The sequence below is a fragment of the Denticeps clupeoides genome, chromosome 5 (genome assembly GCF_900700375.1).
Source record: "Denticeps clupeoides chromosome 5, fDenClu1.1, whole genome shotgun sequence".
Taxonomy (NCBI): Eukaryota; Metazoa; Chordata; class Actinopteri; order Clupeiformes; family Denticipitidae; genus Denticeps; species Denticeps clupeoides.
Window position 1 is genome coordinate 16,944,529 of NC_041711.1, and position 25,799 is coordinate 16,970,327.

The window sequence follows — 25,799 nt, forward strand, 5'->3', positions numbered from 1 at the left end:
ATAATCAGGTGCCACTGAGGTGCCACTGAGTAAAGTACCGTCCCCACACACTGCTCCCCTGGTGCCTGTCATGGCTGGCCACTGCTCACCAAGGGTGATGGTTAAAAGCAGAGCACACAGTTGTGTCACTGTGTGCTGTGCTGTGTATCACAATGACAATCACTTCACTTTCACTTTAATTTGTGCCATATTCAAGCAAATGTAACATGCACAGAAAATGTCATCTGAGCGCACAAAAATTAATTCTGTGCCTTTTCACAGACCTGAAGAAGTTAAATGTGATTGGCTGTGTTCTGTTGTTCTGGTCTGTGATTGGTTGGTTTTGTGACACATTTGTAAAGAGCGAGCGTGCATGTGAATTTGAATGAGCACAGAAGTGAGACACTGAGTGAGCATGAGAATGAGAGCGGAAAACGCAGCATTTTGCAAAACCCTGTGAAACTAATAACCCCCCCGCAATAATAAATACTTATTTATTTGGCTCATCACCTGCCACAAAAGAACACGAGTTAGTTTTTATTTGTTTTATATGAGTTGTATATGCGGTCACCATCACCTGACAACAGTGGCTGAGATTTGCAAATCAAATTAAAATTTTACCAAAATTCATTTAATAGATTTATTTAATTGTTTAATATAAGGAGAACACATCGCCCAGCGAGTGCAGAATTTTTGGCGTCTAGCTTCTTAGGCGGTTATGCTAATTCTGATCTCATACACAAAAACAAAACACATTTTAGAAATTTGGCAAATTATTTAGAGGTTACCAGAAATTAAATTAATTTGGTCTGCAGTTTTAAGACATTTAACTCTGGATTCAATGTTATACCAGCAGAGCTTTTAATAGTTTATTTTAAAATTACATTTCATTGAAAACCAATACACACAATGAAAAACATCCTAATTTTCCAAATATTAAAATACAAGTGCATTAAATTTTTCTTTGATGTCTGGTAATCAATGTATGTACACTAGGAAGCTACAGGTCACATCCTGGCCTGCAGCCACGAGTGGCAGTCATCAATACTCTGAACTTCCTGCTTTTGAGTACAGTTCTTATTTCACTTACATTTTTGGTTTTAGTTCAGGTTTATGTTGCATTCGATATGCCTCAGACATATCTGCGTTTGATGAATAAAGTAGGAAAACAGCCTGGCTACCTCCAGACTTCCTTGCTGATTGAAATTCATAGTTTATTGTTGCTCTTGTTTGAAACATCAGAGTAAATTCAAAGCTGTGTACTGTGTACTGCATACTGTGTAATGTGACATGAAATTTCCAAAGCTAAAGTAGAAAATACAACTTTAGTTTATCAACTATAAATAATATTTCATAATTATCATTGACTTTCATAATGATCATAACAATGATCATTCAGATCCCCTGACTTCATTTTCATGATTGACTCATTATCTACTCTGTACATGACACATCTATTCTGTGAAGGTAATGGAGCTTTTGGCAAGGAACAGACACAAAAAATATATTTATAATAATAGAGTACGAAATTAACAAGTATTTAGGATCATCTTCACTGTCTAACTTAAATTGGTTGATAAAAGCTAAGATAGTGAAATGCTCTCATAACCGCAAGCATTTGCTGCTTTGAAGTGCCCAAAATGTTTTGCTTTAACATATGTTTCTGTCAACTTAAGTTCATCTTAAAAACCAAAAACAAAGTGATGATGCCTTAGAGTCTCCTTACCAATGGCGATATCAGACCTCTGGAGTGGCGAGCGATGGTGAGTGAGGCGGAGCTGGCCATTGATGAGCAGAAGAACCAGCCTCTCCGGCTCCTGGGCCAGGGTGGCTGAGAAGAGCAAGGCTTCGTGGTTCCATGTTCGGAACTGGAAGTATACCGACAGCCCTTCCATCAGAGGTTCCACCGGGACCTTCAGGAAACTGCTGCTGGAGCTCAAGAAGGTGGTGGACACCAGCTGGGGCTCTGAGCAAGCGAAGGTCACATTGCCCTGTAGTGGGGGGAGGGACAGAGCAGCAGGGTGAGTGAGTGGGTTAGTGCAGAAACAGCGTTTCGCCCTGCGGGCCCTGCAGAGCAATCACAGGAGTTGGTAGGTAGCATTTTAAAATGCCCATTCAGCATTACGCTTCTCCTTGGAGCCGGCCAACAGTGGGATGAGCTACGGCGCAATTTGAGACCTCAATTAATTTAAATGAAAAATCTATTTAGCCCTGGTGCTACACCCGTATAACCTTCCTCGGAATAAATTACATAATTAGTACAAAATATTTCATTGATAAATTAGATGTTTTACTAAATTTCTAATGGAACAAAATAGAAACAGCTTTACTGTGCACATAGGTGAAGGAGGTAGTTAGAGAGGTCACCGAGATGTCAGCTTCAGGAGCAAAGGACATGAAACCAGGAGAAAAAATCAGAAACACAGACTTCCGACTTGTCCTACACGGAGCTTCACTCTAGTGGCCTGTTCTGCCGAACGTCCATCAATCCCGCGGCTCGGGAGATCAGGCATCGCCGCGGCTGACTCTAGGCGAATGTGTGCCGTGTCATTTTCCCCACCTCCCGCTCCTCCTATCCTTCCACCCTCTCGATCCGCATAGCCACTTTCTCTGATCGTTACCATCTCTTTCACCGATGTCATCGTCCCTCATTAAGGAGAGAATAATGCCCAGCCTGAAAGCAGTTCAATTTTTTATTGCTCCGCTGGTTTATTAATGAAGATCTGTATTGTTCTTGCCAGTGCTTTGATACTGACTGGACGTGGGATTGATTCTTTTTTTTTTTTGTGGAACAGGACTAACTCGAACAAGTCGAGGGACTTGCATTACAAAGGAAATAGCATATTTGTCCAATGTTGTTGAGCATACAATTGGCCAATTTCTATATCTTAATCCACTCCATGTTTGGCATGGGCTCTTCAAATTGCCATTAAGAACTGAAAGTTATAAAAGTGTTTCATTCCTGAAGAATAGCAAGCTGTCTCTGTTTTTAAGCTTGATTAAACTTTAAATGGCATAAGGAGATCCCACTGTTATCGGCGTAGTTTTTCGCGTCTCCGTCCGGCGTCTGACTCCAGCCTTCACTCCGCCGCCCTGCCTGGTATTTACAGCGAGCGCACAGACTCAATTTGAGATGACATGCCTCACTGCCTGTCACTAATTGGGCACTGGAAGGTTCCAGAGAGACAATCCATTACCCCTCAGAGAGGTGCAGCGTAATTGAGTGAAAAAGCAGGTGGCGACGGGGTAGAAAAGGGATGTCACATTTCGGAAAACTCTTTGATTCATGGTGAACTATTATACAGATGGATACAGGCAAGCCCATCACAGCAAAAAAAATAAAAATTTGGAGCCACCTTTATTTTCATTAGTTCTTAACAATCCTGCAAATCCACAGACAAAATTATTTATAGCCTGGCCTGGATCCATGAGCTTGGATTCCCGCTAGAGGGGCATTTTCTCCACCGAGAAAGCGACGGTACGAGATGGAAGGAGGCTGGATGTGTGTTCAGTAAAGCATTTATCATAATTGTACTTGTGTGCTCACCTCATAAGCATGTGAATCCCCTTCTTGTGTAAGCTGTGATGGCTGTGGCACATTTCCACACTAGACTAAGACCCATTTAGGAAAATAGCTAAATACTCATGTCACTAAAGCAATCTATTATGCAAAAGATGAGACAGCCTCGCTAATTCACTTCTGCTCAAGGTAATATTTCTTCTTTTCATCTCCGTAACTGCTTCACTAAACCATGGTGATGAGAAAGACATACCACGCTGTAGATTTGCGGCTTGCGCCGTTTGGCCAGGTCGATGACGTTAACGCCGTTGTAATAAAGGTTCTCTATGCAGCCATGGAAATTCTTCCGCAGGAAGGTTCCAGGCTTGCCGGGCAGCGGGATTCCTCCAAAGCTGAGCTTTGTGAAACAAGAAGAAGTGGAATGGAATAAAGACACCTGAAGGAACGTACGCCAGTTACTGCCTGATATGTATTACAGACGGGTGACAACAGAAGGTCTGAGGTCTCAGTAATCATTACTCTACTAGGTATTCCCTCTGATGAAAGACATAGTTGGGGTCAACAGATCCCACCTGGTACTCAACTTTGTCATGCTGTGTCCTGGCTATAGCTGGCTATAGCTTATTGCTGACTTAACCAGATATTTAGCATACTAGTCAAAGTATCATTGACCATGCTACCAGCTCAGATCAACCACTGATTTTCTTCTGAACAAGGTTTCATGGACAAAATGGACCCAAACCATGTCACCTCCACACATCTCCATACATTTAATCACATTTACCTTTCATTTGTCACATAAAAAAAAACATGGGTTTCCATTGAGCACCAAGTGAAAAAATGTTGACACACCTCATAGTCCACCTCCAGCGAGTCGTCAGCACCCTTCGTTCGGACATGGTGGGTCAGCCTGTCCACCGTGAGATTGATCTGCTTGTTGAAACGCTCGATCAGGACCGAATGCCAATGCTGGTCATCCAGTAGACTTCCCAGCATCACAGATGTATGCCCACTGCTGGGATGAAGCTTGGCATCATCTGGAGGAAGAGGGAGTTAATTAGAAAGTGGAAGGCAGCTTCTACTGTTAAAGGGAGAAAGATGACAGTCGGAGAGAAAAGAATGGCAAAAAGTGCTAATGAACCAGAGTCTGGAAGAACCAGGAAGCGTCAGGCTTGCGCACATCGCTAGCAGAGGGACTCCACAGGGGGCTAATAGAACATCTGATTAAAAACGTGTGCTCTTATTAAGGCAGCAATGGTTTTCATTTCTCCACAGTGTCGTGTCTGGACTGGCCTGCTGTCGGCGGTGGGAGCCCAACTCACCCAGATTGAGATGCAGAGCCAGGGTGCCTCTGTGCAGCTCCAGGGTGATATAATCGCCTCTCTGGCCCTCTCCATGGACCAGGACTCCATCCGGCTTCTGGCTCTTAAATTTCAGCGAGATCACATCCTTCACCGTGCTCATCGACTTCTGGTTGAACCGGTACAGCAGAGAGCTCCTGCCATCAAAGTCGGCCACGTCGGACTCTGCGAACCGAGTTAAAAGGAACGTCTGCGGTTGAAGGCTGACCCGAAATGAAGGTCGGAGAGTACATTTCCACCCGCTTCCCTCCCTCCCCCGCCCACTGCATTTTCTCCCTCCTACATGTACCTGACTCTAACCGGCCATGACAAGCCGGAGAGAGGAAGTGTTGCACAGTCCGCTGACTTTAGCACTTATGCGTGGAATCCAAACCGATTTCTGGATTGAAATAAGGCCAGGGACAGCATTCATGTGTGGGGAGAAGATTAATGCTGTTCACACAAATCCAATTATCTCATGATTTCACAGTTATTCTTTACAGCTGCAGGGAATGCACAGTTCCTATAAAAAGTAGCAGTTTCCCTCCCTCCCATTTTTTATTGTGCCACAACATGGATTCCAAATGCATTTAATTGTGATTTCTTGCCACTGTTCAACAAAAAAGTAGGCTATTTTGTGAAAAAAAAAGCTGAAAAGCCCAAACGTTTACTGCATTAATTATTCAGTATAAATTAAATGTTCACATGCAGCAATGCTTCCACAAATACTGAGGGGAAAATGATTGGTTATGGCTGCAGCACAAGTAGTTCTGCACATTTCAACCTACTTTTCACCACAAAGCGACTATTTGCCAACAGCAGCTTACTGTGCCCGATGGCGTGCCTGGACGTCATGTTCAACCAAAACAAAGAAAAGAGAGAAGAGAAACAAAATCACAAATCAGATGGTCTCCTTCCACCCGATTTCAGCTTTCCGTGTGTGATGGGGAAGCACAAGGTGTGATTATGGAAGATACGCACAACGTCACAAGACAGGGGTTTATGTCAATGATGGCGAACAGACACGAACAGGGCAGCTTAATACAATTATACACAGGTGACAACAATCAGGAAACATTACACAAGACGAACATGAAACTCCGAACTCCGGACCCGGAATTGCCACCGCCGGACCGGATCATGACATTACCCTCCCTTCTCCCCCAAGCGAGACAGACTCTCGGTGGCCTACAAAGCTACTGTGGGGTCGAGAAGATCTGTCATGCTGTCCATGTTTCCCCTGGCGGTTCCAGACTTGGGGAGTACCGACAAATTCATGCGGCCGGACCTCGATGGCCTACGAAAGCTACCGTGGGGTCGAGGAGACCCGTCGCACAGTTCAGGTGCTCCCGGCCATAACTGAGATGAGGAGAGTGGGGGTCTTCCCAGTGGGGCGTGTGCTGTGGACAGCGGACAGGATGCCTGTCCCCCACGGTGCTTTGGCCCGGGCCTGAAGCCGTCAGTGCAGGACAGCCGCCACTCGTCCTTATGGACTTCCTCCCCCCCTTTCATGGACCGTTTTGGGTGGCACGCCGGGAGTCGTGCCTAGGACAGAGGGTGATGTCACGATCCGGGCCGGCAGGGGTTACTCCGGGTCCGGAGTTTGGAGTTATGTTTCCTGATTGTTATCACCTGTGTATGATTGTATACAGCTACCCTGTTAGTGTCTGTTCGACGTCGGATAATTTGTTGGTGATGTTCCTTTCTACTATGTATTAAACCTCTGTCTCGTGACGTCGTGCATATGCGTCCTTCTTCCTCGCCATGTCCAGCCATCATGACAAAGATGTACGATTTCATTTTTTTCTTATTTTTTTATTTCACCACTGAATATGTCTGAGGCCTTGATTATTATTTCCTCATGCATTCTGCATCTGAGCTATAGAAGGCTGGAGCTGTCTACAGGTTGTGATATTCAGTATTCAGTGTTTAAATGGACATGTGTCCATCAGCGCAATAGAGAGTCCATCTGGGTGGCTGAAGCTACTCAGCATTTCAAGATGAAAGTGTCAAAATTGGCAGCGCTAAGCCGGCACTCAACCAGATCTGTGATTTGACAGGGCAGTAGAAAATATAATTTAATTACATGCATACACACACATACAGTGTGCTGTGTCATTACTCAGAAGGGGCCAAAATTCACTGGGTCTTTATTACTGGAAATTATAGAGTTGTTCAGTGTCATGACTAAATGAATACTGCCTGAGGGGGACAGATACACAAATTCACACACACAAAGTGCTTTGCTCTCTTTTTTCCCCCCTGTGGAAATCATCCCTTGATTTTCACTTGATTTATCATGCTAGCCATTTAATGTGCCTAAAAAAAATCACCAGTGGCTTGTCAGAAGACATGAAGTAAGACAACAATGAGATTTGAATAATCTTGTGTCTCTGGGATGTTTGTATACTGCATTAGTTCCAAAGAAGTGGGGCAAAGCACACCTTGCACAGCACCTATTAGAAATGTACAAATACATTCAGCATTAATATGGTACGCTCACGCTGGGAAACCATTATGCATAATGAATGTTCTCACTGAGGGATAATTATAAATGTAATTACAGAGCACTAATTCACATGCTGATTCATTTAGCTCGACTGTGGAACACTGGCCGTCTGTGCGGCACTCGTCTGTTCACTTGTTCGCCAGGTTGACTTTCAGGCGGTGGCGCCTTTATTATCTCAGGCTATTAGGGAAATCGCGTGTGGTCAGCAGCCATTTATCGTGTTTGATCGGTGTGGGTAAACCAAGACACCCCATGTGGAGTCATATTCCTGATTCCATCGCAGCCAATGACTGTCTGCCAGAAGACAAACACGGCGGAATGAAGCTGCGAGCGACGCAGCCTTGACAGCGAAGTCTGTGTTCTGACTGCTAAGACTGCTCACCTGGCTGGCAAAGAGCACATAAATAAATAAATGCAGAAAGGAATTAGGAAAAAGCACCTCTGCGTCCATGAATTTTTCAGCAGACTTCCCTTTCCTTTGTGTACGCCTCAAGTAGCCTAATCAATTTTCTCTTTTGTCCTGCAACTAATGAAGTTCGCCGGGGAATGTAACAAATTGAGTGACATTCTAAACAAGGCCAAAGGAGAACTTACTGTATGCACAGCCATAGACTTCGACTCTAAGCCCCACCCATCCCGTGGGGCTCCAGTCCAGCGGAACAAAGCGCAGGAAGCGGGTTCTGATCGGGTGAGACAGCTTGTGGTGGACCACGCTGTCAGCGTCCGTGTTCCCGTAGAACGTCTACAGAACGAAACACATTCAGATGTCAAGCAAAATGCATATGGGAACTTTTGCCCAACATATGCATGGATATGTGCAATTTGTAATAGACACTTATAAAGGTAAAATGTGCATTAAATTCACCAATGTTTTACCAGCTGTTCCTACTGGAGAAAATATAGTTTGCATAAAGAATATTTATCTCACCATTAAGAATAAAACAACACAACCTCCAACATAAGCATCTCACATTATTTATAGATTAAAAACACTCCCATTCAACACAGATCTGGAGAAAAGGTTTTCCCTCGCCCAAGCTTGTCACCTTGTCATCAAGAGGGAGCGCCTCACAGTTCAATTTCGACTCTGGTGAGTGCAGGTTGATGAACGCCTTGAGGGTATTATTACTATTACGCCACAGTTTAGCCACTAATAGGGAGCTATACAGAAAGATGTAATTCCCTCTCATTCCAATCTGAGGTCACAAAGACTCGGTGTCACAAAAACACTGTCATTTCAGACTTGCAAACTGTTTTCACCCCAATTTTATAATCATTGTTCTGTCGTAAAAAGACTACTGAAAACAAAAACTTACCATTTATGTAATATTTGTGTGTATAATAATGATCAAAGTCCGAATATGATTACCCTCTTCCGCATTACCCTTTAAACTAGATCATCTTCCACCCGTTACCAGCTGTATTTAGCTGTATTGAAATCTGTGAATCTGCTATTGTCTGTATCTTTTCAATGAAAACCTTTCAATGTTTAAACATGTTTGGAGATAGTTCTATTGACATAAGTTTTATATTATTTCTATAATTTCTAGTTATTGTTTCTAATAAAGGTAAATTATGCTTGTTACTTTGTGCAGCAGTCAATGATATCCACACTCCTGCAAATCCTTTGAGCCAATAATATGCTTTAGTTGTTATACCACAGACTTAAAGCCCAGAATAAATTTTGCTGGGTAATTTAATATTCCAGATGCAGATGCAGTGGTTGGCCGTCGTGATCAGCATTGATTTGATTCAATGCTTAACTCTTGCCAGAACCACTGAAGGCGGCAGGAGACCTCCCGCTGCCACTCTGTGGCTTCAGGAGATAACGCTGCCTAGAAAGAAAGGCTTCCCTTGCTCTCTGAGCAAGGCCTGACTATTTTTAAACATCATCTCGGAGGGTTATCACAGAGCACACGCGTCCTTAAAGCACATTAGAAGTCACATCCTGAATTCTCCAGGAAACTCACACATGTAAAATGTCACTGGGATTAAAGTTGATTTTCTCCTTTCTTTTTCTCCTTCGGAAAAAGAAAATGATCAGGCTGCTGTGAGATTTGCTAATCTAACACCCTGGTGCCTCACTCTGTTCTTTGCTTTTAGTGGAAAGCTCAGATGTTCCTCAAGCAACATTTTATCACATAGCTCTCTCTCTCTGTCTCTCTCTCTCTGAGCACAGCACTGAGGATGATGGGACAACACCATCACTGCAATTGACTCAAGGGAGGTGAGCAGAGTCCATTAGTTTGCCTTTAAGTATGGAGAGGAAATACAATCAGTTGTCAAAGCAAGGCAAGCACAGGAGAAAGAAGTTATCCTGTCAGAGCCGAAACCCTGCAGAACTGGCCTTGACCCCGGAGCTCGGGGCGTTAAATATGCTGCGAAGTGCACCAGCTCCGTGAGGACAGACACAATTATAGCATTTAACTGCAGATCAGGTAATGGCTGTGGACTAAATGCAAAAGAGGCTTTCAGCAGAGGCTGCATCCTGATGAGAACCTCTAAACACCGTCACCACTTTAAACCAGAGAACGCTATCCTGAATAAAGGAACAGGTCTTACCCCAATGTTGTCCTCCTGCCTGTACTGTTTCCAGGTGCGGCCGGCGTCACTGAACAGCAGCATGTAGCTGGTGACCCAGTCGGAGCTGCTGTACCGGCCCTGCGTGGCCACCGATGTCACTTCCACCCGTTCCCTCAGATCCACCTGCAGCCAGTGCTGCGTGTCTGTGTGACCTGGAGTCCAGCCCCCTCCACCTGACACACAAACACACACATATACACTCAATCAGTAAGTCAAGAAACATTCACCGTCCTAATAAGAAACCGCATATACAAAGAATCTGTAGTGCTACAAATTCATTTTCTGAAAGCCGAATAAAAGTATTTTTCATGAATCAGATTCAGAATCAGAGTCGCCTCTATTTACACTTATGGCTGCTTGGCACACTGTTGGCATCATCATAGGCAGACAGTCATCAATGAACAAACGGCCTTTGATTTATAACTGGTTTGAGTTTTGGGCACTATTTTCAAACTCATGCAAGGTGCAGCACTACCCGCTAAGTATGGAGCTTGTTTTGTACTGTAAGGTCAAAGGCATCCTCACAATCAGTGATTATGTTTGTGCAAGTGATGTATTGACGGAAATAATTACACATCAACATAAATGGTAGTTCGTTTGTCTTCTTTAAGATACACCAGTTCTTTCATTGACCTTACTATAGCAAACAAGCCCAACACTTGGTGCCTGAAATAGTTTTAATAAATGACCCGATATTTTTACTTGTTTTGACGTGATCCCATTATGTTTGAAATTTCAGACGAGTGATTAAACAAATGTCCCACACCCCGGTAAACATATGACACACAAGCACGATTCAGCACCATCAGGCCAGCGGCCGAAGACACCATGTACCCAAATCAGTGTCCGGTTAGATAGCATATAACAGTCTGACATGCCACAATGCACTCATATGAAGCTGAGGTGCATCTTTAACACACTCACCGTCTCTTCTGTTGAGTTTGGCGTAATGAGACGACTGGCTGCTTGATGAGGTTGAGGAGCCCTCGAACGAGGTTGGAGGTAAGACAGAAACCAACGGCCCATTGCAGTAATCTAGAGGAAGAGGGTGTTATTTACTGAGTGTTTTCAAACTGCAGAAACCATCCACCAGATGAACTTGCGTGGCCATCTGTGGTGTCGACGTAAAACAGAGAGGATGAAAGCGTTTTTTGAAGCACCCGGAGACTCCCGTTTTAGCACGATTCACACTGAGCTGATTACGCAGCCAATTAACCTTTCAAAAGCCTTGTGAATGAAACAGACATCAAATGGCATCGCTTTCACTTTTCTAAATTGATTCTGAAACTTGAAGAGGCAGCAGGAGAAAGGGGGGATTGGGATGGATTCAGAGGAGAAAGGAGGAATGGAAATGAGGAATAAAGGATCCAGTAAGGTCAGGAGGGGGGAGAAGAGCCTGGAGCCAGCTCTGCACTCTGCCTCCCTTTCATGGGAGACTTCACTAGGACATCAGAGCAGAATCCGCGGAGCAACGCAAAGTTAGCCAATCCCCTAAAACCTTTGCCATTTGGTGGAGAGGAGAAAGCTGTAATTAGGACTCCACAGAAACTCGGATGGGGATGGCAGACCCCCACAGCAACCCCTTTTCTTTGGGCTTTTCCAAAACGGGCCTAAACGTGGTCAACTAAAAGAGCTTTTCCTGGGAGGCCGGCGGAGGGAGTCAATTGAGCGCAAGATGCCTCAGAGAGTCATAAATATGAATGTAGAGACTGACAAGAATATTCAGCCAGATAGCTCCCCCTCCTCCTGAATAAAATGCCTGAGCTGTTTGACCACTGAGGTGAATGCAGACGAGCATGACTGGGTTTCACACATCTCAGGCAGGAAGAATCAAGTAAAAAAATTATATAATATAATAATCACACACACACACACACACACACACACACACACACACACACACACACACACACAGTACAGGCCAAAAATAACTCCACATATGTTTATTCATAGTTTTGATGCCTTCAGTGAGAATGTAAATGAAAATAAAGAAAGCATATTGAACGAGAAGGTGTGTCCAAGCTTTTGGCCTGTATGTGTCAAAACTTTGAACATTTCTGTGACTCCCTGATTTGCCTTGATTGTTGTCATCTGTGATTATAAGTGTAAATGTATCCCTGCTGTGTTTTGTCCTTATTCCGTCATTGTCTTTTACCTTTGTTTCATGTGTCCATGTCTTCTGTCAGTGTTTATTATTTTATTATTCATTCATCATCACAGGAAGTCAGGACAGGAGCACACCCATACATGCATTAGCAGTAGGCAAACAGAGATGAAATATCTAAATTAAATTATAGACAACAAAAAGCAAATGCTCGCTTTGTAGGCATTCATTAGAAGTCAAAAACGTGAAATTATGATATTAATATTATCTGTAAAAAGTTTTCAACTAGAAATAATAGCTGTATAGTAGACAAACCTTAAGTTGCAAATACTTATCATTATTCATTGCCATATATAAAAGCACCATTAGATGTTCCCTGTTCCATTGACAGTTCTAATTTAAACCATTGATTAATTAAGATTATGTGATTTTTCTCTTCGTTTTTTTTTTCTTCTGGCTGGTCCCATATCCCATGTTTGTTTTAAATAAAGTAATCGTTTCTCTTAAAATAGAACTGTTGCAGAATATATATTATATCACCAGCCCATCAGAAGAATAATCAGTCTGAGCATCAGTAATTCATAAGAAGAAAACTGCAAAAAAAAAGATGATGTGATTATTGCACATTGTAACCTGTTGAAAAGCACAGATTATTATGTGAGAAACCTGAAAATGGCAAGGTGATGAAGCACCACTGCCAGAGGACATTTACATAGTTCAGTATTCACTGAACTGTTAAAATCCATTCTCACATATTTGATAAGGCACTACAAATAATTACACGGTGAGAACCATCACTGTTTTATCGCTTGAAAAGGCAGTGGGGATTTAAAGGAACATACTGTAGTAATTTCAATTTATCACACAATCACGACATGTTCTTCAAAAGGGATGAAAGGGATCAAAATTTAATTGACCAAATTCAGTGTTACAAAGAAAGGGCCAGAGACCATATTTTTTTTGTTCATTATCTCTGTAACAAAGTCAGTTGTTCTTAAAGTTTTAATGCCACTTTAAAGTATTCATCTGAAATTATTTTACTTATGCATGTGGTCTGCTGCAATTGCAAGAACTGATATACTGCAGAAGACCACAGTGTCAGTTTCCATTTTCCCTTCCGCTTTTTCTCTGTTTATTTATTTAGTTACGTTCAGATGCTGCACATTTTATGGTGATGATTTTGCATCCCATCTCGGCATTGGAGCTGAAGTCTCTAAGAGGCTTTTCCCACCTCTGATTCAGCACACTGCTGTGGACAAGCTTGCAGAAAGAGACGCATATGCTTCTCAGTCTGTTCTGGCCATCAAAGTGCTGCTGTAGGTTCTGCTGCACGGAAACAAGCATACATCTTTCAACATGTTGCAGACAGCACAGCAAAGGCAGCATCCGCATTGTTGCCGAATATGTGCAGGAAGGGAAAACTATGGATGAGAGGAAAGTAACCATAGACAGCTACCTAGCAACTGCTCTGTGAATATATACAGTCCCCAACCTTTGAAAAAAATGGAGGGATTCATTACAAATAGAGATATAAGATTCATCAAATTTTAACTCAAGTTGCAATGTAAATGAATGCAATTTGAAAATCGTAACAACAACTGCGATTGGTTTTGAAACACCAGACTTGGCTCCATTGGTTAATGTAAGGGTTGCTAGAGACAGTCAGTAAGCATGGTGGAGAAACGAGACACAGCGTGGCTCACTGCGGAGGTCATCATGTCAAATATGCAGCCGAATGGGCAGAGCATGGCTGGACGCCGCCGTTGTTTTTTATTCTGTCCTCTGTGCAGTTCTTCAGGGGGAGGGTGGGGGGCGTATGTACTTAAATGTGAGCATGGACCCTCAACTCATATTATACTACTTATAATGTAGGGCTGGCTGATATGGCAAAAAAAAAAAAGATTACAATATACTTTCCCATATTGAACGATTCTTTTCACATTTTTTTCTGATATTGCCAGACTGAAACTGAAGACATCAGAGATAATTAACAGTTTATTAACATATGAAACCATGACTTTCGCTGCCCTCCTTGGCTCCCTATTCAGCTATTTTGCTCTTTGCTTTACACTAGTGGTAGTGATGTAGTCAAGACTACCTAAACCAAGACCAAGACACCGCCGAGACTTGAGGGTACCGAGACCAAGACACACTAAGGTGAGACCAAGCCTGAGACCAAAAACAGACTAGGGATAGAATAAACATAACATTACTCAAAACTACTGTAGATAAAATAGGCAACACTAGATTGAGTGGTTCTCAAACTTTTTACGCAGCCTTTTATCAGCCTTTGATTTTCAAACACTGTTTCAATACCAAAACAAAATGTTTCTGAATATTTTGCCTTTACAATGATGTAAAACATTTTAAGTGAATTGATAGTCATTGTGAAACACTGCAGCACCCATCAGCGTGAGCGCCCAGGGAGCAGTGTGTAAGGACAGGATACGAACCGGCAACCTTCTGATTACGGGGCCGCTTCCTTAACCCCTAGTCCACTGACCAACTTAATAAACCTAAGTAACATTCAACCAAACAACTTCAATTAGTCCAGTATATAAATGCTTTTTGCAGTTGTCATCATAAATTATGTCACAACTAAGCGTATAATTTCCAATGCCGATAAATTCACACACAAAAAAATTTAAAAACTAAATTTTAACTAATATTATTCAGCTTGCTCAATTTCAGATTGCTCCACTCTATGATTATCGGTTTTCAAATGTATCATAATCTCCTCAAGAAGTTAAATAAAAGCCTGCCCACATTGAAATCTGATTGGCCCTCTCTGAGTGATTGTATAACTCATTAAAAGATGCATCACACCAGATAAGAGTTCATATTCTTGGCATGATTACTTGTTGTGAGTATTATGAATAGAGACGGCTGTTTGGTTAAATGTTATTTAGGTTTATTAAGTTGATCTTAAATTCAAGTTAATAGTACTGACTTCTTTAAGTGTTAGAAGTGTAATATTTAAAAGCCAACAAGTTTGCATACATACCTGATTTGCATACCTTATTACCTGATTAAGCAACTTAAAATTGCAAGCACTAAAATTAAGTTGATTGAAATAGTATGTATATTGCATAGTATATTGAAGTATGACTAATTATTTTATTGAGATCAACAATAGTGAAGTTGTAAATGCAAACTGATACATTAATTTTAAGTTCAACCAGTATAGTGTTTTTATAGTGTAGGCTTCAACTGCCACTGTTTTTATACTGTTCTATGTCATGCACATAGGGTTGTAGGGATTAACCAGTTTGACGATTAACTGCGATGTGAAGCATTGCAGTGAAGAATATTGCAAAAAAAAACAGATTTGTTGTAACCAAAGATTGAATAGCACAAACCACACAGACAGAGTCAAACACAAAACACCTCAGATGGATAATGTGAGACAACCAACAATGGGACTACTCTATATCCACCTAGGAATCACTTGAAGTCTCCTGTGTGGGAATATTTTGGGTACCCAAAAGATGCTAAAGGAGAAATCCAGGACCACGGCTTCAAAACCAATTTAGAGAGCTTGCAGAAAAATATTTTGTGGCTAAAGGATCCAACACCCCCAACTTATTGCAGCATCCCCAGATCATCGCGTGGGCATATATACACTACTTAAAATAGACGATTTCATAACAAACCTGGCATGCATTGCGCTTTGCTCTGAAACACATTATTTTCTGTGAATAAGAGTGGAATCGAAGCAATCTAGTGGAATGGGTTATTAAGCGCTGACAAAATTCAACACTTAGTAGGTGCCTTTTTTAAAACAGTGTCATAAAATATGTATTTTATGTAGATACATTTCACATAATTTTCTTGTTTATTTTTTGTCACTGGATTTAATTTAACACATTTTAATTTTCTAACTGTCTGAAATGAATTCACATAAAAATCGTGAAACCGGGATTATTTCTCTGACTATTATTATGCTACCAAAATTGGTAATCGTTGCAACCCTACCTGCAATGTTTGTAATGGGGTGGTAGTAGCCTAGGGGTAACATACTCGCCTATGAACCAGAACACCCGGGTTCAAGTCCCGCTTACTACCATTGTGTCCCTGAGCAAGACACTTAACCCTAAGTTGCTCCAGGGGGGACTGTCCCTGTAACTACTGATTGTAAGTCGCTCTGGATAAGGGCGTCTGATAAATGCTGTAAATGTAAATGTAAATGTAATGTTTCAACTTCACATTGTAGCATTTTTTTACTTGCATTCATATTTTTGTGTTGCATGTATAAAATGTAGCATTCAAAATAACAGATGTTGAATGCTGAAAAATCCATGGTCAAAGGATGACTCTTCATAATCATTACTACTATTCCATTTCATTTTATGTCTGCGTGGGTCATTTAGGGTGAGCATCCTGGTGACATGTTCTGATCTGCCATGTGACATGCCCCTTGACGACATACCCAAGATTTAATTACTTTAAGGATGGAGAAACTGGACTGAAAGATTGTGAGAGCTGTTTAATCATGTACTTTGTGGTAATACCACATCCAACATGTGCAAAGATTAAAGGATCAGGGATCTGTCCGTGTTGATGCTATCTTTAACAGTGCTTGCCGAGGGCTTTTCAGGATGAAATTACCGAGGGCTGCCTACCACCAGCTTTCCATATTGATCACGAAACCCTATAACATTTTCCGCTGTCCGATCCACGCTGCGGCAGCAAAATCTGTCAAGGTCTAAAATACAATGCCATTACTCATTAGGGTCTGTTAATTAAAACAGTTAATTTATGCTCAAGCCAATGCCCAGCAAATCATATCTGGCCTCCATCATCGTAGCCATGCATAGGAGCACATACAGATGTTTTTACTTGTTTCTCATTTGGAGCATTTGAGATTTGTGTTTTCCTACTTCTCATTAAAACTATGTGCTTCCCAATAGCAATTGGGCCTGAAAGAATATCACCATTTACGTCATGCACCAACCATTTAGCTCTTTCAGCAACACAAGGCCTACAGTGCTAATACCCTGGCAGAGGGAACAGATCTTCGCAATATTCAATTTGCGGCCTCTAAAGATGTGAGGGTAAATGGGGTCTCCTGGGCTTATGTAAATGTCTGTGTTTCTCACCTTTAATAATTCCATTATGCTTGTTAGAAATCTTCATCAAGTAAACAAAACTTTAATTTGCTCTCTGTGAATGTATGTTGTCATCACTGAGAAAAAAAAAAAAAACTGTAATTATATGCAAAGCTGCAAAGTTTTACATTTGTTATAAATTTGGGCTAGGTGATGATATCGCAATACAGTTACTAAGTTGATATGAATAATTATGAACATAAAAGTCAAATTTAAAGGCTAATCACAAATATTATAATACTGCCACGGTGACCCGTCCACCCGGCCAACAGGGGGTATGCAGACAGCCGAGGCAGTATAAGAAGAGGGCAGCCATCTTGAACACCGCTTGCTCCTTGTTGTTTTTCTTCACATTGATGCTGGCTTACTCACGAAACCTATGGCTCTTGCCTTTTTTGATCATTGACCCTTGCCTGAATCAGCCTCTGATACTCCCGACGCCCCTGGATCTGACCCACGCCCACAAACGCTTCTCAAGCCTGCTGCCTTTGTGTTTTCTCCTGCCCCAGTAATCCCAAGCTATACGTTCCTTTCCATTGTCCCCGTTACCCCTGCTGCACCGGGCTCTCCATCTCCCACAGCTCCCATTGCCCCTTACCTCCAGCCTCTCTCCTCTGTGCTCACTCCATGTCCCCTTGTCTCCAGTTCCACTGCTTCTGTCCCCTCTCCAGCGGTCACTATGTTGGCTAGTGTGGCCCCGGACTCTGGCTCTGACAAATTTTCAGTACCATTGTGACAAAGCCACCATACCCCTCATAATGTGTACTTGTAATTTATTTTATTGTTCATACGTCAAACTTGCATGAGATCCTCCAGAGACAGTCTGGCTCATGTTGTGATTGTATCTCGGACAAGTGTGAACATTATGGAACGCTGTGTTCACACATGCAACTGATGTGATGGCAAAATCATCCAATTAAATGAGGTCCAAATGAAACCCAATCACAATGAGAATGCATAATAATGCCAGGATTAAATCTAAAAACACAGTTTGCTCTTCGTGTTTAGTCTCATGCAGAGCCCTCATGACAACTCCTCGTTAAATACATTGATTAACAAGGCCACGGTCCCACAAATGAGCCCTGAAAAAAAGCAGTTTGGGCTGAAGGTGAGACAGAAAACTTGGCAGACATGTCCAGCGCTGCTTTAGCCAATATATTCTGAGCACAGCCTGAGTAAAGTCCTGAGAAGGTGCGGGGGAGGGAGATGTATCACACACTCAGACGCAGGCTGTGGTTCTTCCTTCTAACCTGTGCTGACAGTTCTGCTCTTGAACCCTCCCAGACAGGACGAGGGTCAAAACAGATCTCTGCACCACATAGAGGTAGCACGGCCCTCTTATACATTCATATACAGCGAGAGGGAGGCCTGGCTGAGTCAGTCCATTAAAATACTCCCACTGCAATAGAGAGTAAGAGAACCGCTGCTCTTACTGTGAGTCACAGGCGATATAAGCGCAATACATTTTCTATTTACGCCTGAGGTCCAGGAGGTAACTAAAAGATATGCAAGATTTGGGCTTGACTTAGAAGGAATGCCAAATACTGAGATAAGATGAGCTAATAATTTGAAGAACTTTTCACAGCACTACATAAGAGCTAGAACTAGAGTTTTTCAAATGATCAAGTGCAGCAATGTATAACATGTACTGAGGTTCAACACCTTAACAGTATAGACTACTGCACATGTGCAGTGCCGACGCATCGGTCATGCATGGTCAGGTAAACTACCGTAACTGTTTAAAAATGGACTAATCTGACGACAGCACACTGCAAACTGTGTCAGAATCCGGTTGCCATTATTAAATATCAAATGGTGACCATATCAACACACGTGGGGTTTCCCTTCTTATCCTGCAAATGTAGCCAATGGTAGCCATTTTCAGAGCTAATGCACAAATCGTTTTGCCCAAATGCAGCCACTGTCATTAAAGAATCAGAAAACATTGAGCTATTTAGTATTTAGTTATGTGGGTCATGTTCACTATAGACAAATTCAGTCAGAATTCTTGCTATAAAGCCACTGGCAACATGCTCCTATCAGCCATTGTCCTGGCACAACTGTGGATAAGGAGTATTATCAGAAAAAGAGAAAAAAGATTTTTCAAATAATTCTAAACAAGCAAGACGAGAAGATACTAGCTGAAACCAATGAAACCGTAAATGTCCCAGTGCTGATCACACAGAGCAAGTTAGAAACTCGCAATCCACTTAACACGCACCCGAACATCGAACATGTGACGGCAGCAATTTGGAAATACGACCTGTACAAGAGAATTGTGTCTTGTGCTTTAATGTTTAAGAAAGTAAAAAACTATTTCTACATATGAGGATAAATATAGTGACAGCCATTTTTCTCTTTCTGTGGGAGGCATTAGGGAGCCACTGCACACATTTTATTTTTTTTATTTATCCCCGATGCCTTTAATGTGCGCCGTCTCCCCGAATAAGCAACAAATATAGCATGACCCCAGCCTGCACCATCTGAAGCAAAGAGATTTGTTTACAAGATGTTGTGTTTAAAATAGGGACTAATGATCAGAGTCGAGGAAGGAAGAAAGAAAGAAACAGCTTCATCCTGTCCGCAAGCATTGGTGACAACAGGGTGAATCTTGGGAATGAATAAAACACAGCACAACGCTCCTCGGCTCGGTTTTTGTAGTCTGAGATGTATGGAGCTGGGGGAGGCTGAGTCACATACTCCTATTTCAGTATGAAAAGAGCCTAATGCACCTTCATCAAAGGAAGCCGATACCATGCCTTCAGGAGTTTTATGACCCTGACTACTGTACATCTTAGGCTGCTTTTAAACCATTAGAGTGACAATAAAAGAATAAAGTGACTGTGCTGCTGTGAATGCGAGGTTACAGTGTTAGCATGCATCTGCTTTGAGTTAGAGAATGGCCCTCGATGTGGTTTTCAGGACAGCTTAGAGTGTTCCTGGCATCCGCAGCTGTAATGGCTGGAGAACTGTGAGGTTGTACATTGGGGCCCATGATACAATATTGTCATGATACGCTGCCTTCAATAAGGACAATATTTGAAATGCTCTTATCCAGTGATCCAGTCTGTCAGAGTTGAGCACAATACAGTCATGACATCTGCATATGACATGCGGACATATTCCATAACTAAATCACTGTAAACTACACCAATGCAATACTGTGCAAATCCGACAAATGATGCATCAATAGTGAATACTGCAAATGACCAGTTCATATACATGCAGGTATACCACTATATTGCTGTTTTTTGGCATATAAAGTATACATATTTATTCATCTTAATTTAAATACGTTTATTCAATATGCACTGTTTTTTATTGACTGTTGAATGTTGTGATACAGACACAAATGTTGCTATGATTTTAATCTCAGCCCGTACTGCTCCACCAAATGTCTTAACAACACGTCCACAAAGTTTGTCATGGAATTCCTGCACTGCGGCTAATTCTGTAGTGTACAGCAATGCTTCAGTGGAGTGATCTGAACAAGGTAGAATCAGGAGTTTCTAATCTCTGTCACTTCAGACTATCGCTCAGTGCTTATCTCCATCTCCATCCATCATTTGGCATCCTGCATGGTGTACCTGTAACAGCACATGTTTCTCTTTCTTGTACTCATCTTTTGAATGTGGTTGTTGATGCTCTCTCATCAGTTCGCTGAACTCACCATTCTGGCATTCATATTCCAGTATGGAAATAGTTGATGCAGTAGATCTAAGGTGATGATTATGAAAAATTAAGTGCATGTTGCCTCTTCCCCAACACCTTATTGTATTTTAATTTTTATATTTTGAGCAAGTGTTATATACACGGATTGGTGCCACTTTTCCAGCGACTGCATAAGCAATGTGTGATGGGCTCTACTTTCAGATCAACATCTTTAATTGGCTCTAACTATTATCCAATCAGACTGACTGATCTGAAGCATATTAAAGGTGTTCTCAATCAGGCAGAAAGATTAAAAAAAAAAAATAATCTAGGCCACTGACTAAACAAATTTTTTTTGTATAGGGAGATCTGATTCTCATTATGTTAAGTGTACTTTACATTCGAGATCTCACCCTCGCTTTCAATTTCACTGGCATACGTAAAAACAAAAACAATAACTGCCTTCCTCGCCAGCCTGTCCGTCCATCAGATTCCTGCTTGTCTGGCGATGGTTAAAGGGAGAGCTTTCAAAAGCCCAGCACATGAAAGGATAATCATTTTTACTCAGGGCCTAGTGTTTTATATATATATATATATATACACACACACACACACACACACACACACACACGCACACACATATATGTGTGTATTTTCTTACATACACAATTATGCTCTTCAATCACTGGAAGAGGCAATCATGACAATCTTTACTGTCAATGCATAATGTGCAGAGGGACAGAGAAGAGCTGCGAACTGAACTGGATTAATAGCATCTGATTATGTTTTAAAGCCCTTCACGCAGGAAATTCATAGCGCAGTTATGAGACAGTAATTCATGGTGCTTACCACGTGTATGGAGTGTAATATTAACTGGATAAAATGGAACAATTAAAGGGTACAAGCTCTGGTGAAGTCATTCATGTGCAAACTTGAGCGAAACGAGGAAAGGGAAGATGCATAATTAAACATTCAAAGAAGTCTTTGATCTTTTGCTACATTTCTCAAGACACACTGTCACGAATTAAGCCAGCGCGTGTCTGACGTCTGGGCCCAGAACTAAATGCACAGAAAAAAAGAAAGAAAGAAACAAAGAAAGAACACAGATCCACTTTTCGGCCCTCAAAGCACGCATTGCAGGATGAATGGATGAGCACAATGGCTGCAGATTGGGATTTTGGTCTGTCTTCACTGTTTTTTGCTATCTTGCAAGTGAATATATATATTTGTATGTATGCATGTGTGCGTGTGTGTGTGTGTGTGTGTGTGTGATATATATATAAAACAGTGATATCCCCCCAAGCCCATTGAGACATACTGTATGTGATTTTGGGCTATATAAGAAATAAATGTTGTTGTTGTTGATATCATCTTCTATCTAGTCGTATGGTGAATGTGCTGTTTAGCTCTATGGAGACCCGTTTTTCACAGCCAGCCAGAAATCAGCAGGAAGGCTGCTGAAGTGAAGACCTGGCCGCCCCGTCCACGTCGGGGGAAATGCGTGGACGTGGGCGCGGGAAAACACTGTACCCTAGCGACTGTGTGGGGGTAATGCTGCCCCGTCCGACCTGTGACAGCTCGCTCCCTTCATCCCTGCAGCCTTCAAACGTTACAAACGTAACCTTTCCACAACGTTACTTAATATTGTTATTATTTCCTATTCAAGGGACGCCAATTTATTAATTAATAGCATTTAAAATGACATTAATTTATAAAAAGGAAACGGGCCTTATTCACGCCGTTCCCGCGGCTAATTAAACTTTGTGTGATTGATGGTGTTTACTGCGTGGATCCTGCACTCATTCCGTGCGTGTTAAGGTCACTCCGAGTCCAGGATTCCTGTCTGGACCTGCGCGTATTTTAGCCACCATGAGCCCGCACGCACTTATTATGAGATGATGTCTTATTATGAGGTGAATGAATGATGAACATTACATTCGCACAACTCGTTGATTTCCGCTGCATATGCAAATTAATTCAACTTAAATGGAATTGCTCGAGTAAAGGTCGGACACATTTTTCTTTTTATGGATTTAAATGCATCAGATATAGATTTCACACGTCGACGCGCGTTATAAAGTATAGTAGAGTGTACTGTACACCGTACTGTACACCGTGTTGGGGCGGGAGGTCAGATGATGTGCAGTGGAACCGACACCACTGACCTGATGCGTATTCAGGGAGGCGAGAAAAGGCGAAAGTTTCACTACTCACTGCTGTTGGCCGCCAGCGCGGAGCCCGACGCGGACAGCACGGTCACGACGAACGCAGGGAGCCAGGGGACGCCGCGCGATTCCATCTTGCGCTCCCACGAACGCACACGCGCACACACGCGCGAACACAGCGTTATCCAAGCGCGCTCCGTATCCTCAGCCTGCGGAAAATAACTCCAGCTGCGCGGATCCCGGCCGCTCTCAGTCCCACGCAGGTTCCGTGGTCGGTTATAAGCAGCGTGTACTCATTTCGGAACAGTCAGTGGGAGCTGCGGGTCCCCGGAACGTGACGCGCGCTCGCGTCCCAAGTTGGGAATGCTGCACATGTGGGCTGGCGGGCGCAGGCGGTGACAGCGGTGCATGCACACAGAGAGAGAGAGAGAGAGAGAGAGAGAGAGAGAGAGAGAGAGAGAGAGAGAGAGAGAGAGAGAGAGAGAGAGAGGCTGGATGTCCAACAGCGCCTTTTCAGCACCCCCACTCCCCCCCACCCCACAGTTTTAAAGGAACAGTGCGGACGATTCCAACATTCACCTGTTAAACATGTTGAGATTATCCTTAAAGGAAACGGTCGTGGGTGCTACGAAGGCGCAGATATGAGGTAGAGAAACGCAGAATGTCGGATTACGAGGAGCGTAATGGTCACCCTGCGCCACGGACAAATGGAGACCCCGTTGCGCACGGCGTGAAGTGACCATTACCCGTTTGCTCCTGCAAAATCTATTATTTTCTACATTTCCCGGTTTCTTTATATGTAAAAAAGGAAAAAAAAAAAACACATATTGTTGTTTTACCGCCTTTACCTGACGCCGATTTACGGTCTCTTGTCTCCTTGAGCTCCGCGTTTTAATTTCAATCAGACTGATGCAATCAGACTGTAAACGTTTGACGTGACGGTCTGGTCGGCCTTACTGAAGATGAATTTCCGAGGCCAGACCACGCCCTTACAGTCACCTGCTCCAACGTGGGCAGTCGTGACACTGAGCCGCTTTCTTTCGTTAAAAAGTTGACATTTACTAACGATCTACCGCGAGCATCTGGGCTACTTTCAGTTATAAATATTCCGGCCTGGTTGACGCACTAATGGCTGTGAGATTTGGGAGCAGTGTGCTGGGGACACGAGTTGGACCTGGATGGGTTCCGATGGGCTCAACTGAGTTGTCCACTGGGCGGCGACAACGCGGTACAGAGGTCATCCGAACAAGGCTCTTCAGATGTGGATCTCTCATTTTAGCGCTGCATTGGCATTGAGAGCCAGTATTTGCAGAGTCTTCATCCAATTCTCCCATCAGAAGAGGACAAAAGCATTATTAGTAGTGAATGTATTATTACTGATATAGGTATTAACCACACAGTACATAATGTCAAAATGCTAACATAAAAAAATACTGGACATTTTAGCCTTGAAGCCTGCCGCTCATAAAATGAAAATTTTCATTAGATGAAAACAGTCAAATGCATTTAACTAAATGCAGCTTTAAACTGCATAGCCATTTAATCTGTGTTCTTGGAGAGGTCAAAAATGCTACAATGGCATGTGTTGGGAGAGCGGATTATAATAATCCAGATCCCAGGTTTAAGGCCTTAATCCAAAAGGTCGTTGGGATAGAGTGATATGATCTATCACTCAAACTATATGGAATCAAATCACAGCGGCAGGCATATTCTCCTTAACCTCAGCAAGTCAGAGTACCACGAGAAATAATACATGGTTGTAGTTATTCCACATTCCACAAGTGTGGGTACCATGAGGACCAAGAATCCCATCCAACTACAACAAAGACAATTTGCACTACTTCCAAAAGATTATTTATTTTGCATTTTTATATGGCTGTGGCTTCTTATTTTCAGTGCATTATAGCCTTCTTTGTACAGATCAATTTCCCCAGTAATCCTTTTTTAGCAGCCCACCACGCCGCGCTCCAATTGAGCAGCCTGGCTTTTAAATCAAACCCTATTAATTTGGCGCCCACATTCCTCAAACTCATGTGTCACTCTTCATATCTCCTAATGACAAACCGCCCATTCAGGAACATTGATAATGTATTTTAGGCTCCCAATTCATTACACCGCCTTGGTGCCGCTTGAATTTCACTTCATTTCACACGTTTTAAATATGATAAGGTGAGCGGTGATTCAATTGTTGTTTCAGATTTTTTTTAAACTAGGTGTATTGAAGCTTAGCATGTGTTCCTTTATAAAAGAGTGTAGTTAGCCTTTCATCTATTCAGCACATTGCTTCAAAAAGAGCAAAAGGACCTCACATTCCAGCAACGGTGAAGCTGCACACAAAGAAAAAGGAGGAAAGCTCATGAATAAATGATGACACGTTACTTATTAATTGCTTACTCTGTATTAAATTTCTTCTTTTTTTGTTTGTTTTTTTTATATTCTTGGTTTCTAGGCTCATGAAAGATTAAAGCACTTGATACTTTGATGACCAGGTCGCTGTATACTTGGCTCTTTCTCAGGTGAGCTTGGTGCCACTGGATCTTGTATCTGTTAAGTGACGGTTTTAAAGACCAGTAACCAATGGACATTGCTAACAACTTGCCGTGATAATGAACACTGGACTATTGTCAGAGAGAGTGACTAACACACACACACATGACATAACACTTTCTCTGGATTCAGGAATAGTATGTAGCTGTGAGTAATTTATGGATAATCTAGAAACTAAACTTGATATGTATGTGAATTATGAACATAAATGCAGTATAAACACAATGTGCTGTGAAGATTTACCATTTCACAGCCTTCATCTTAGAAAAGCACAGGAATCCATAGCATTGACT

General features: G+C 42.3%; 1 protein-coding gene across 1 annotated transcript in view; it reads right to left on the reverse strand.

Moving 5' to 3' along the window:
* Positions 1 to 23,360, reverse strand: part of LOC114790843 (contactin-associated protein-like 5) — a 44,720-nt gene extending 21,360 nt beyond the window's left edge. Inside the window, exons 1-8 of the mRNA XM_028981239.1 lie at positions 23,009 to 23,360; positions 10,856 to 10,966; positions 9,911 to 10,104; positions 7,943 to 8,090; positions 4,822 to 5,025; positions 4,352 to 4,536; positions 3,753 to 3,896; positions 1,706 to 1,970 (exon numbers count right to left, since the gene is read on the reverse strand). Coding sequence (XP_028837072.1) covers positions 1,706 to 1,970; positions 3,753 to 3,896; positions 4,352 to 4,536; positions 4,822 to 5,025; positions 7,943 to 8,090; positions 9,911 to 10,104; positions 10,856 to 10,966; positions 23,009 to 23,093 — 1,336 coding nt within the window. The 5' untranslated portion in view covers positions 23,094 to 23,360. The remainder of the gene's footprint in view (positions 1 to 1,705; positions 1,971 to 3,752; positions 3,897 to 4,351; positions 4,537 to 4,821; positions 5,026 to 7,942; positions 8,091 to 9,910; positions 10,105 to 10,855; positions 10,967 to 23,008) is intronic.
* Between the last annotated feature and the right edge of the window lie 2,439 nt (positions 23,361 to 25,799).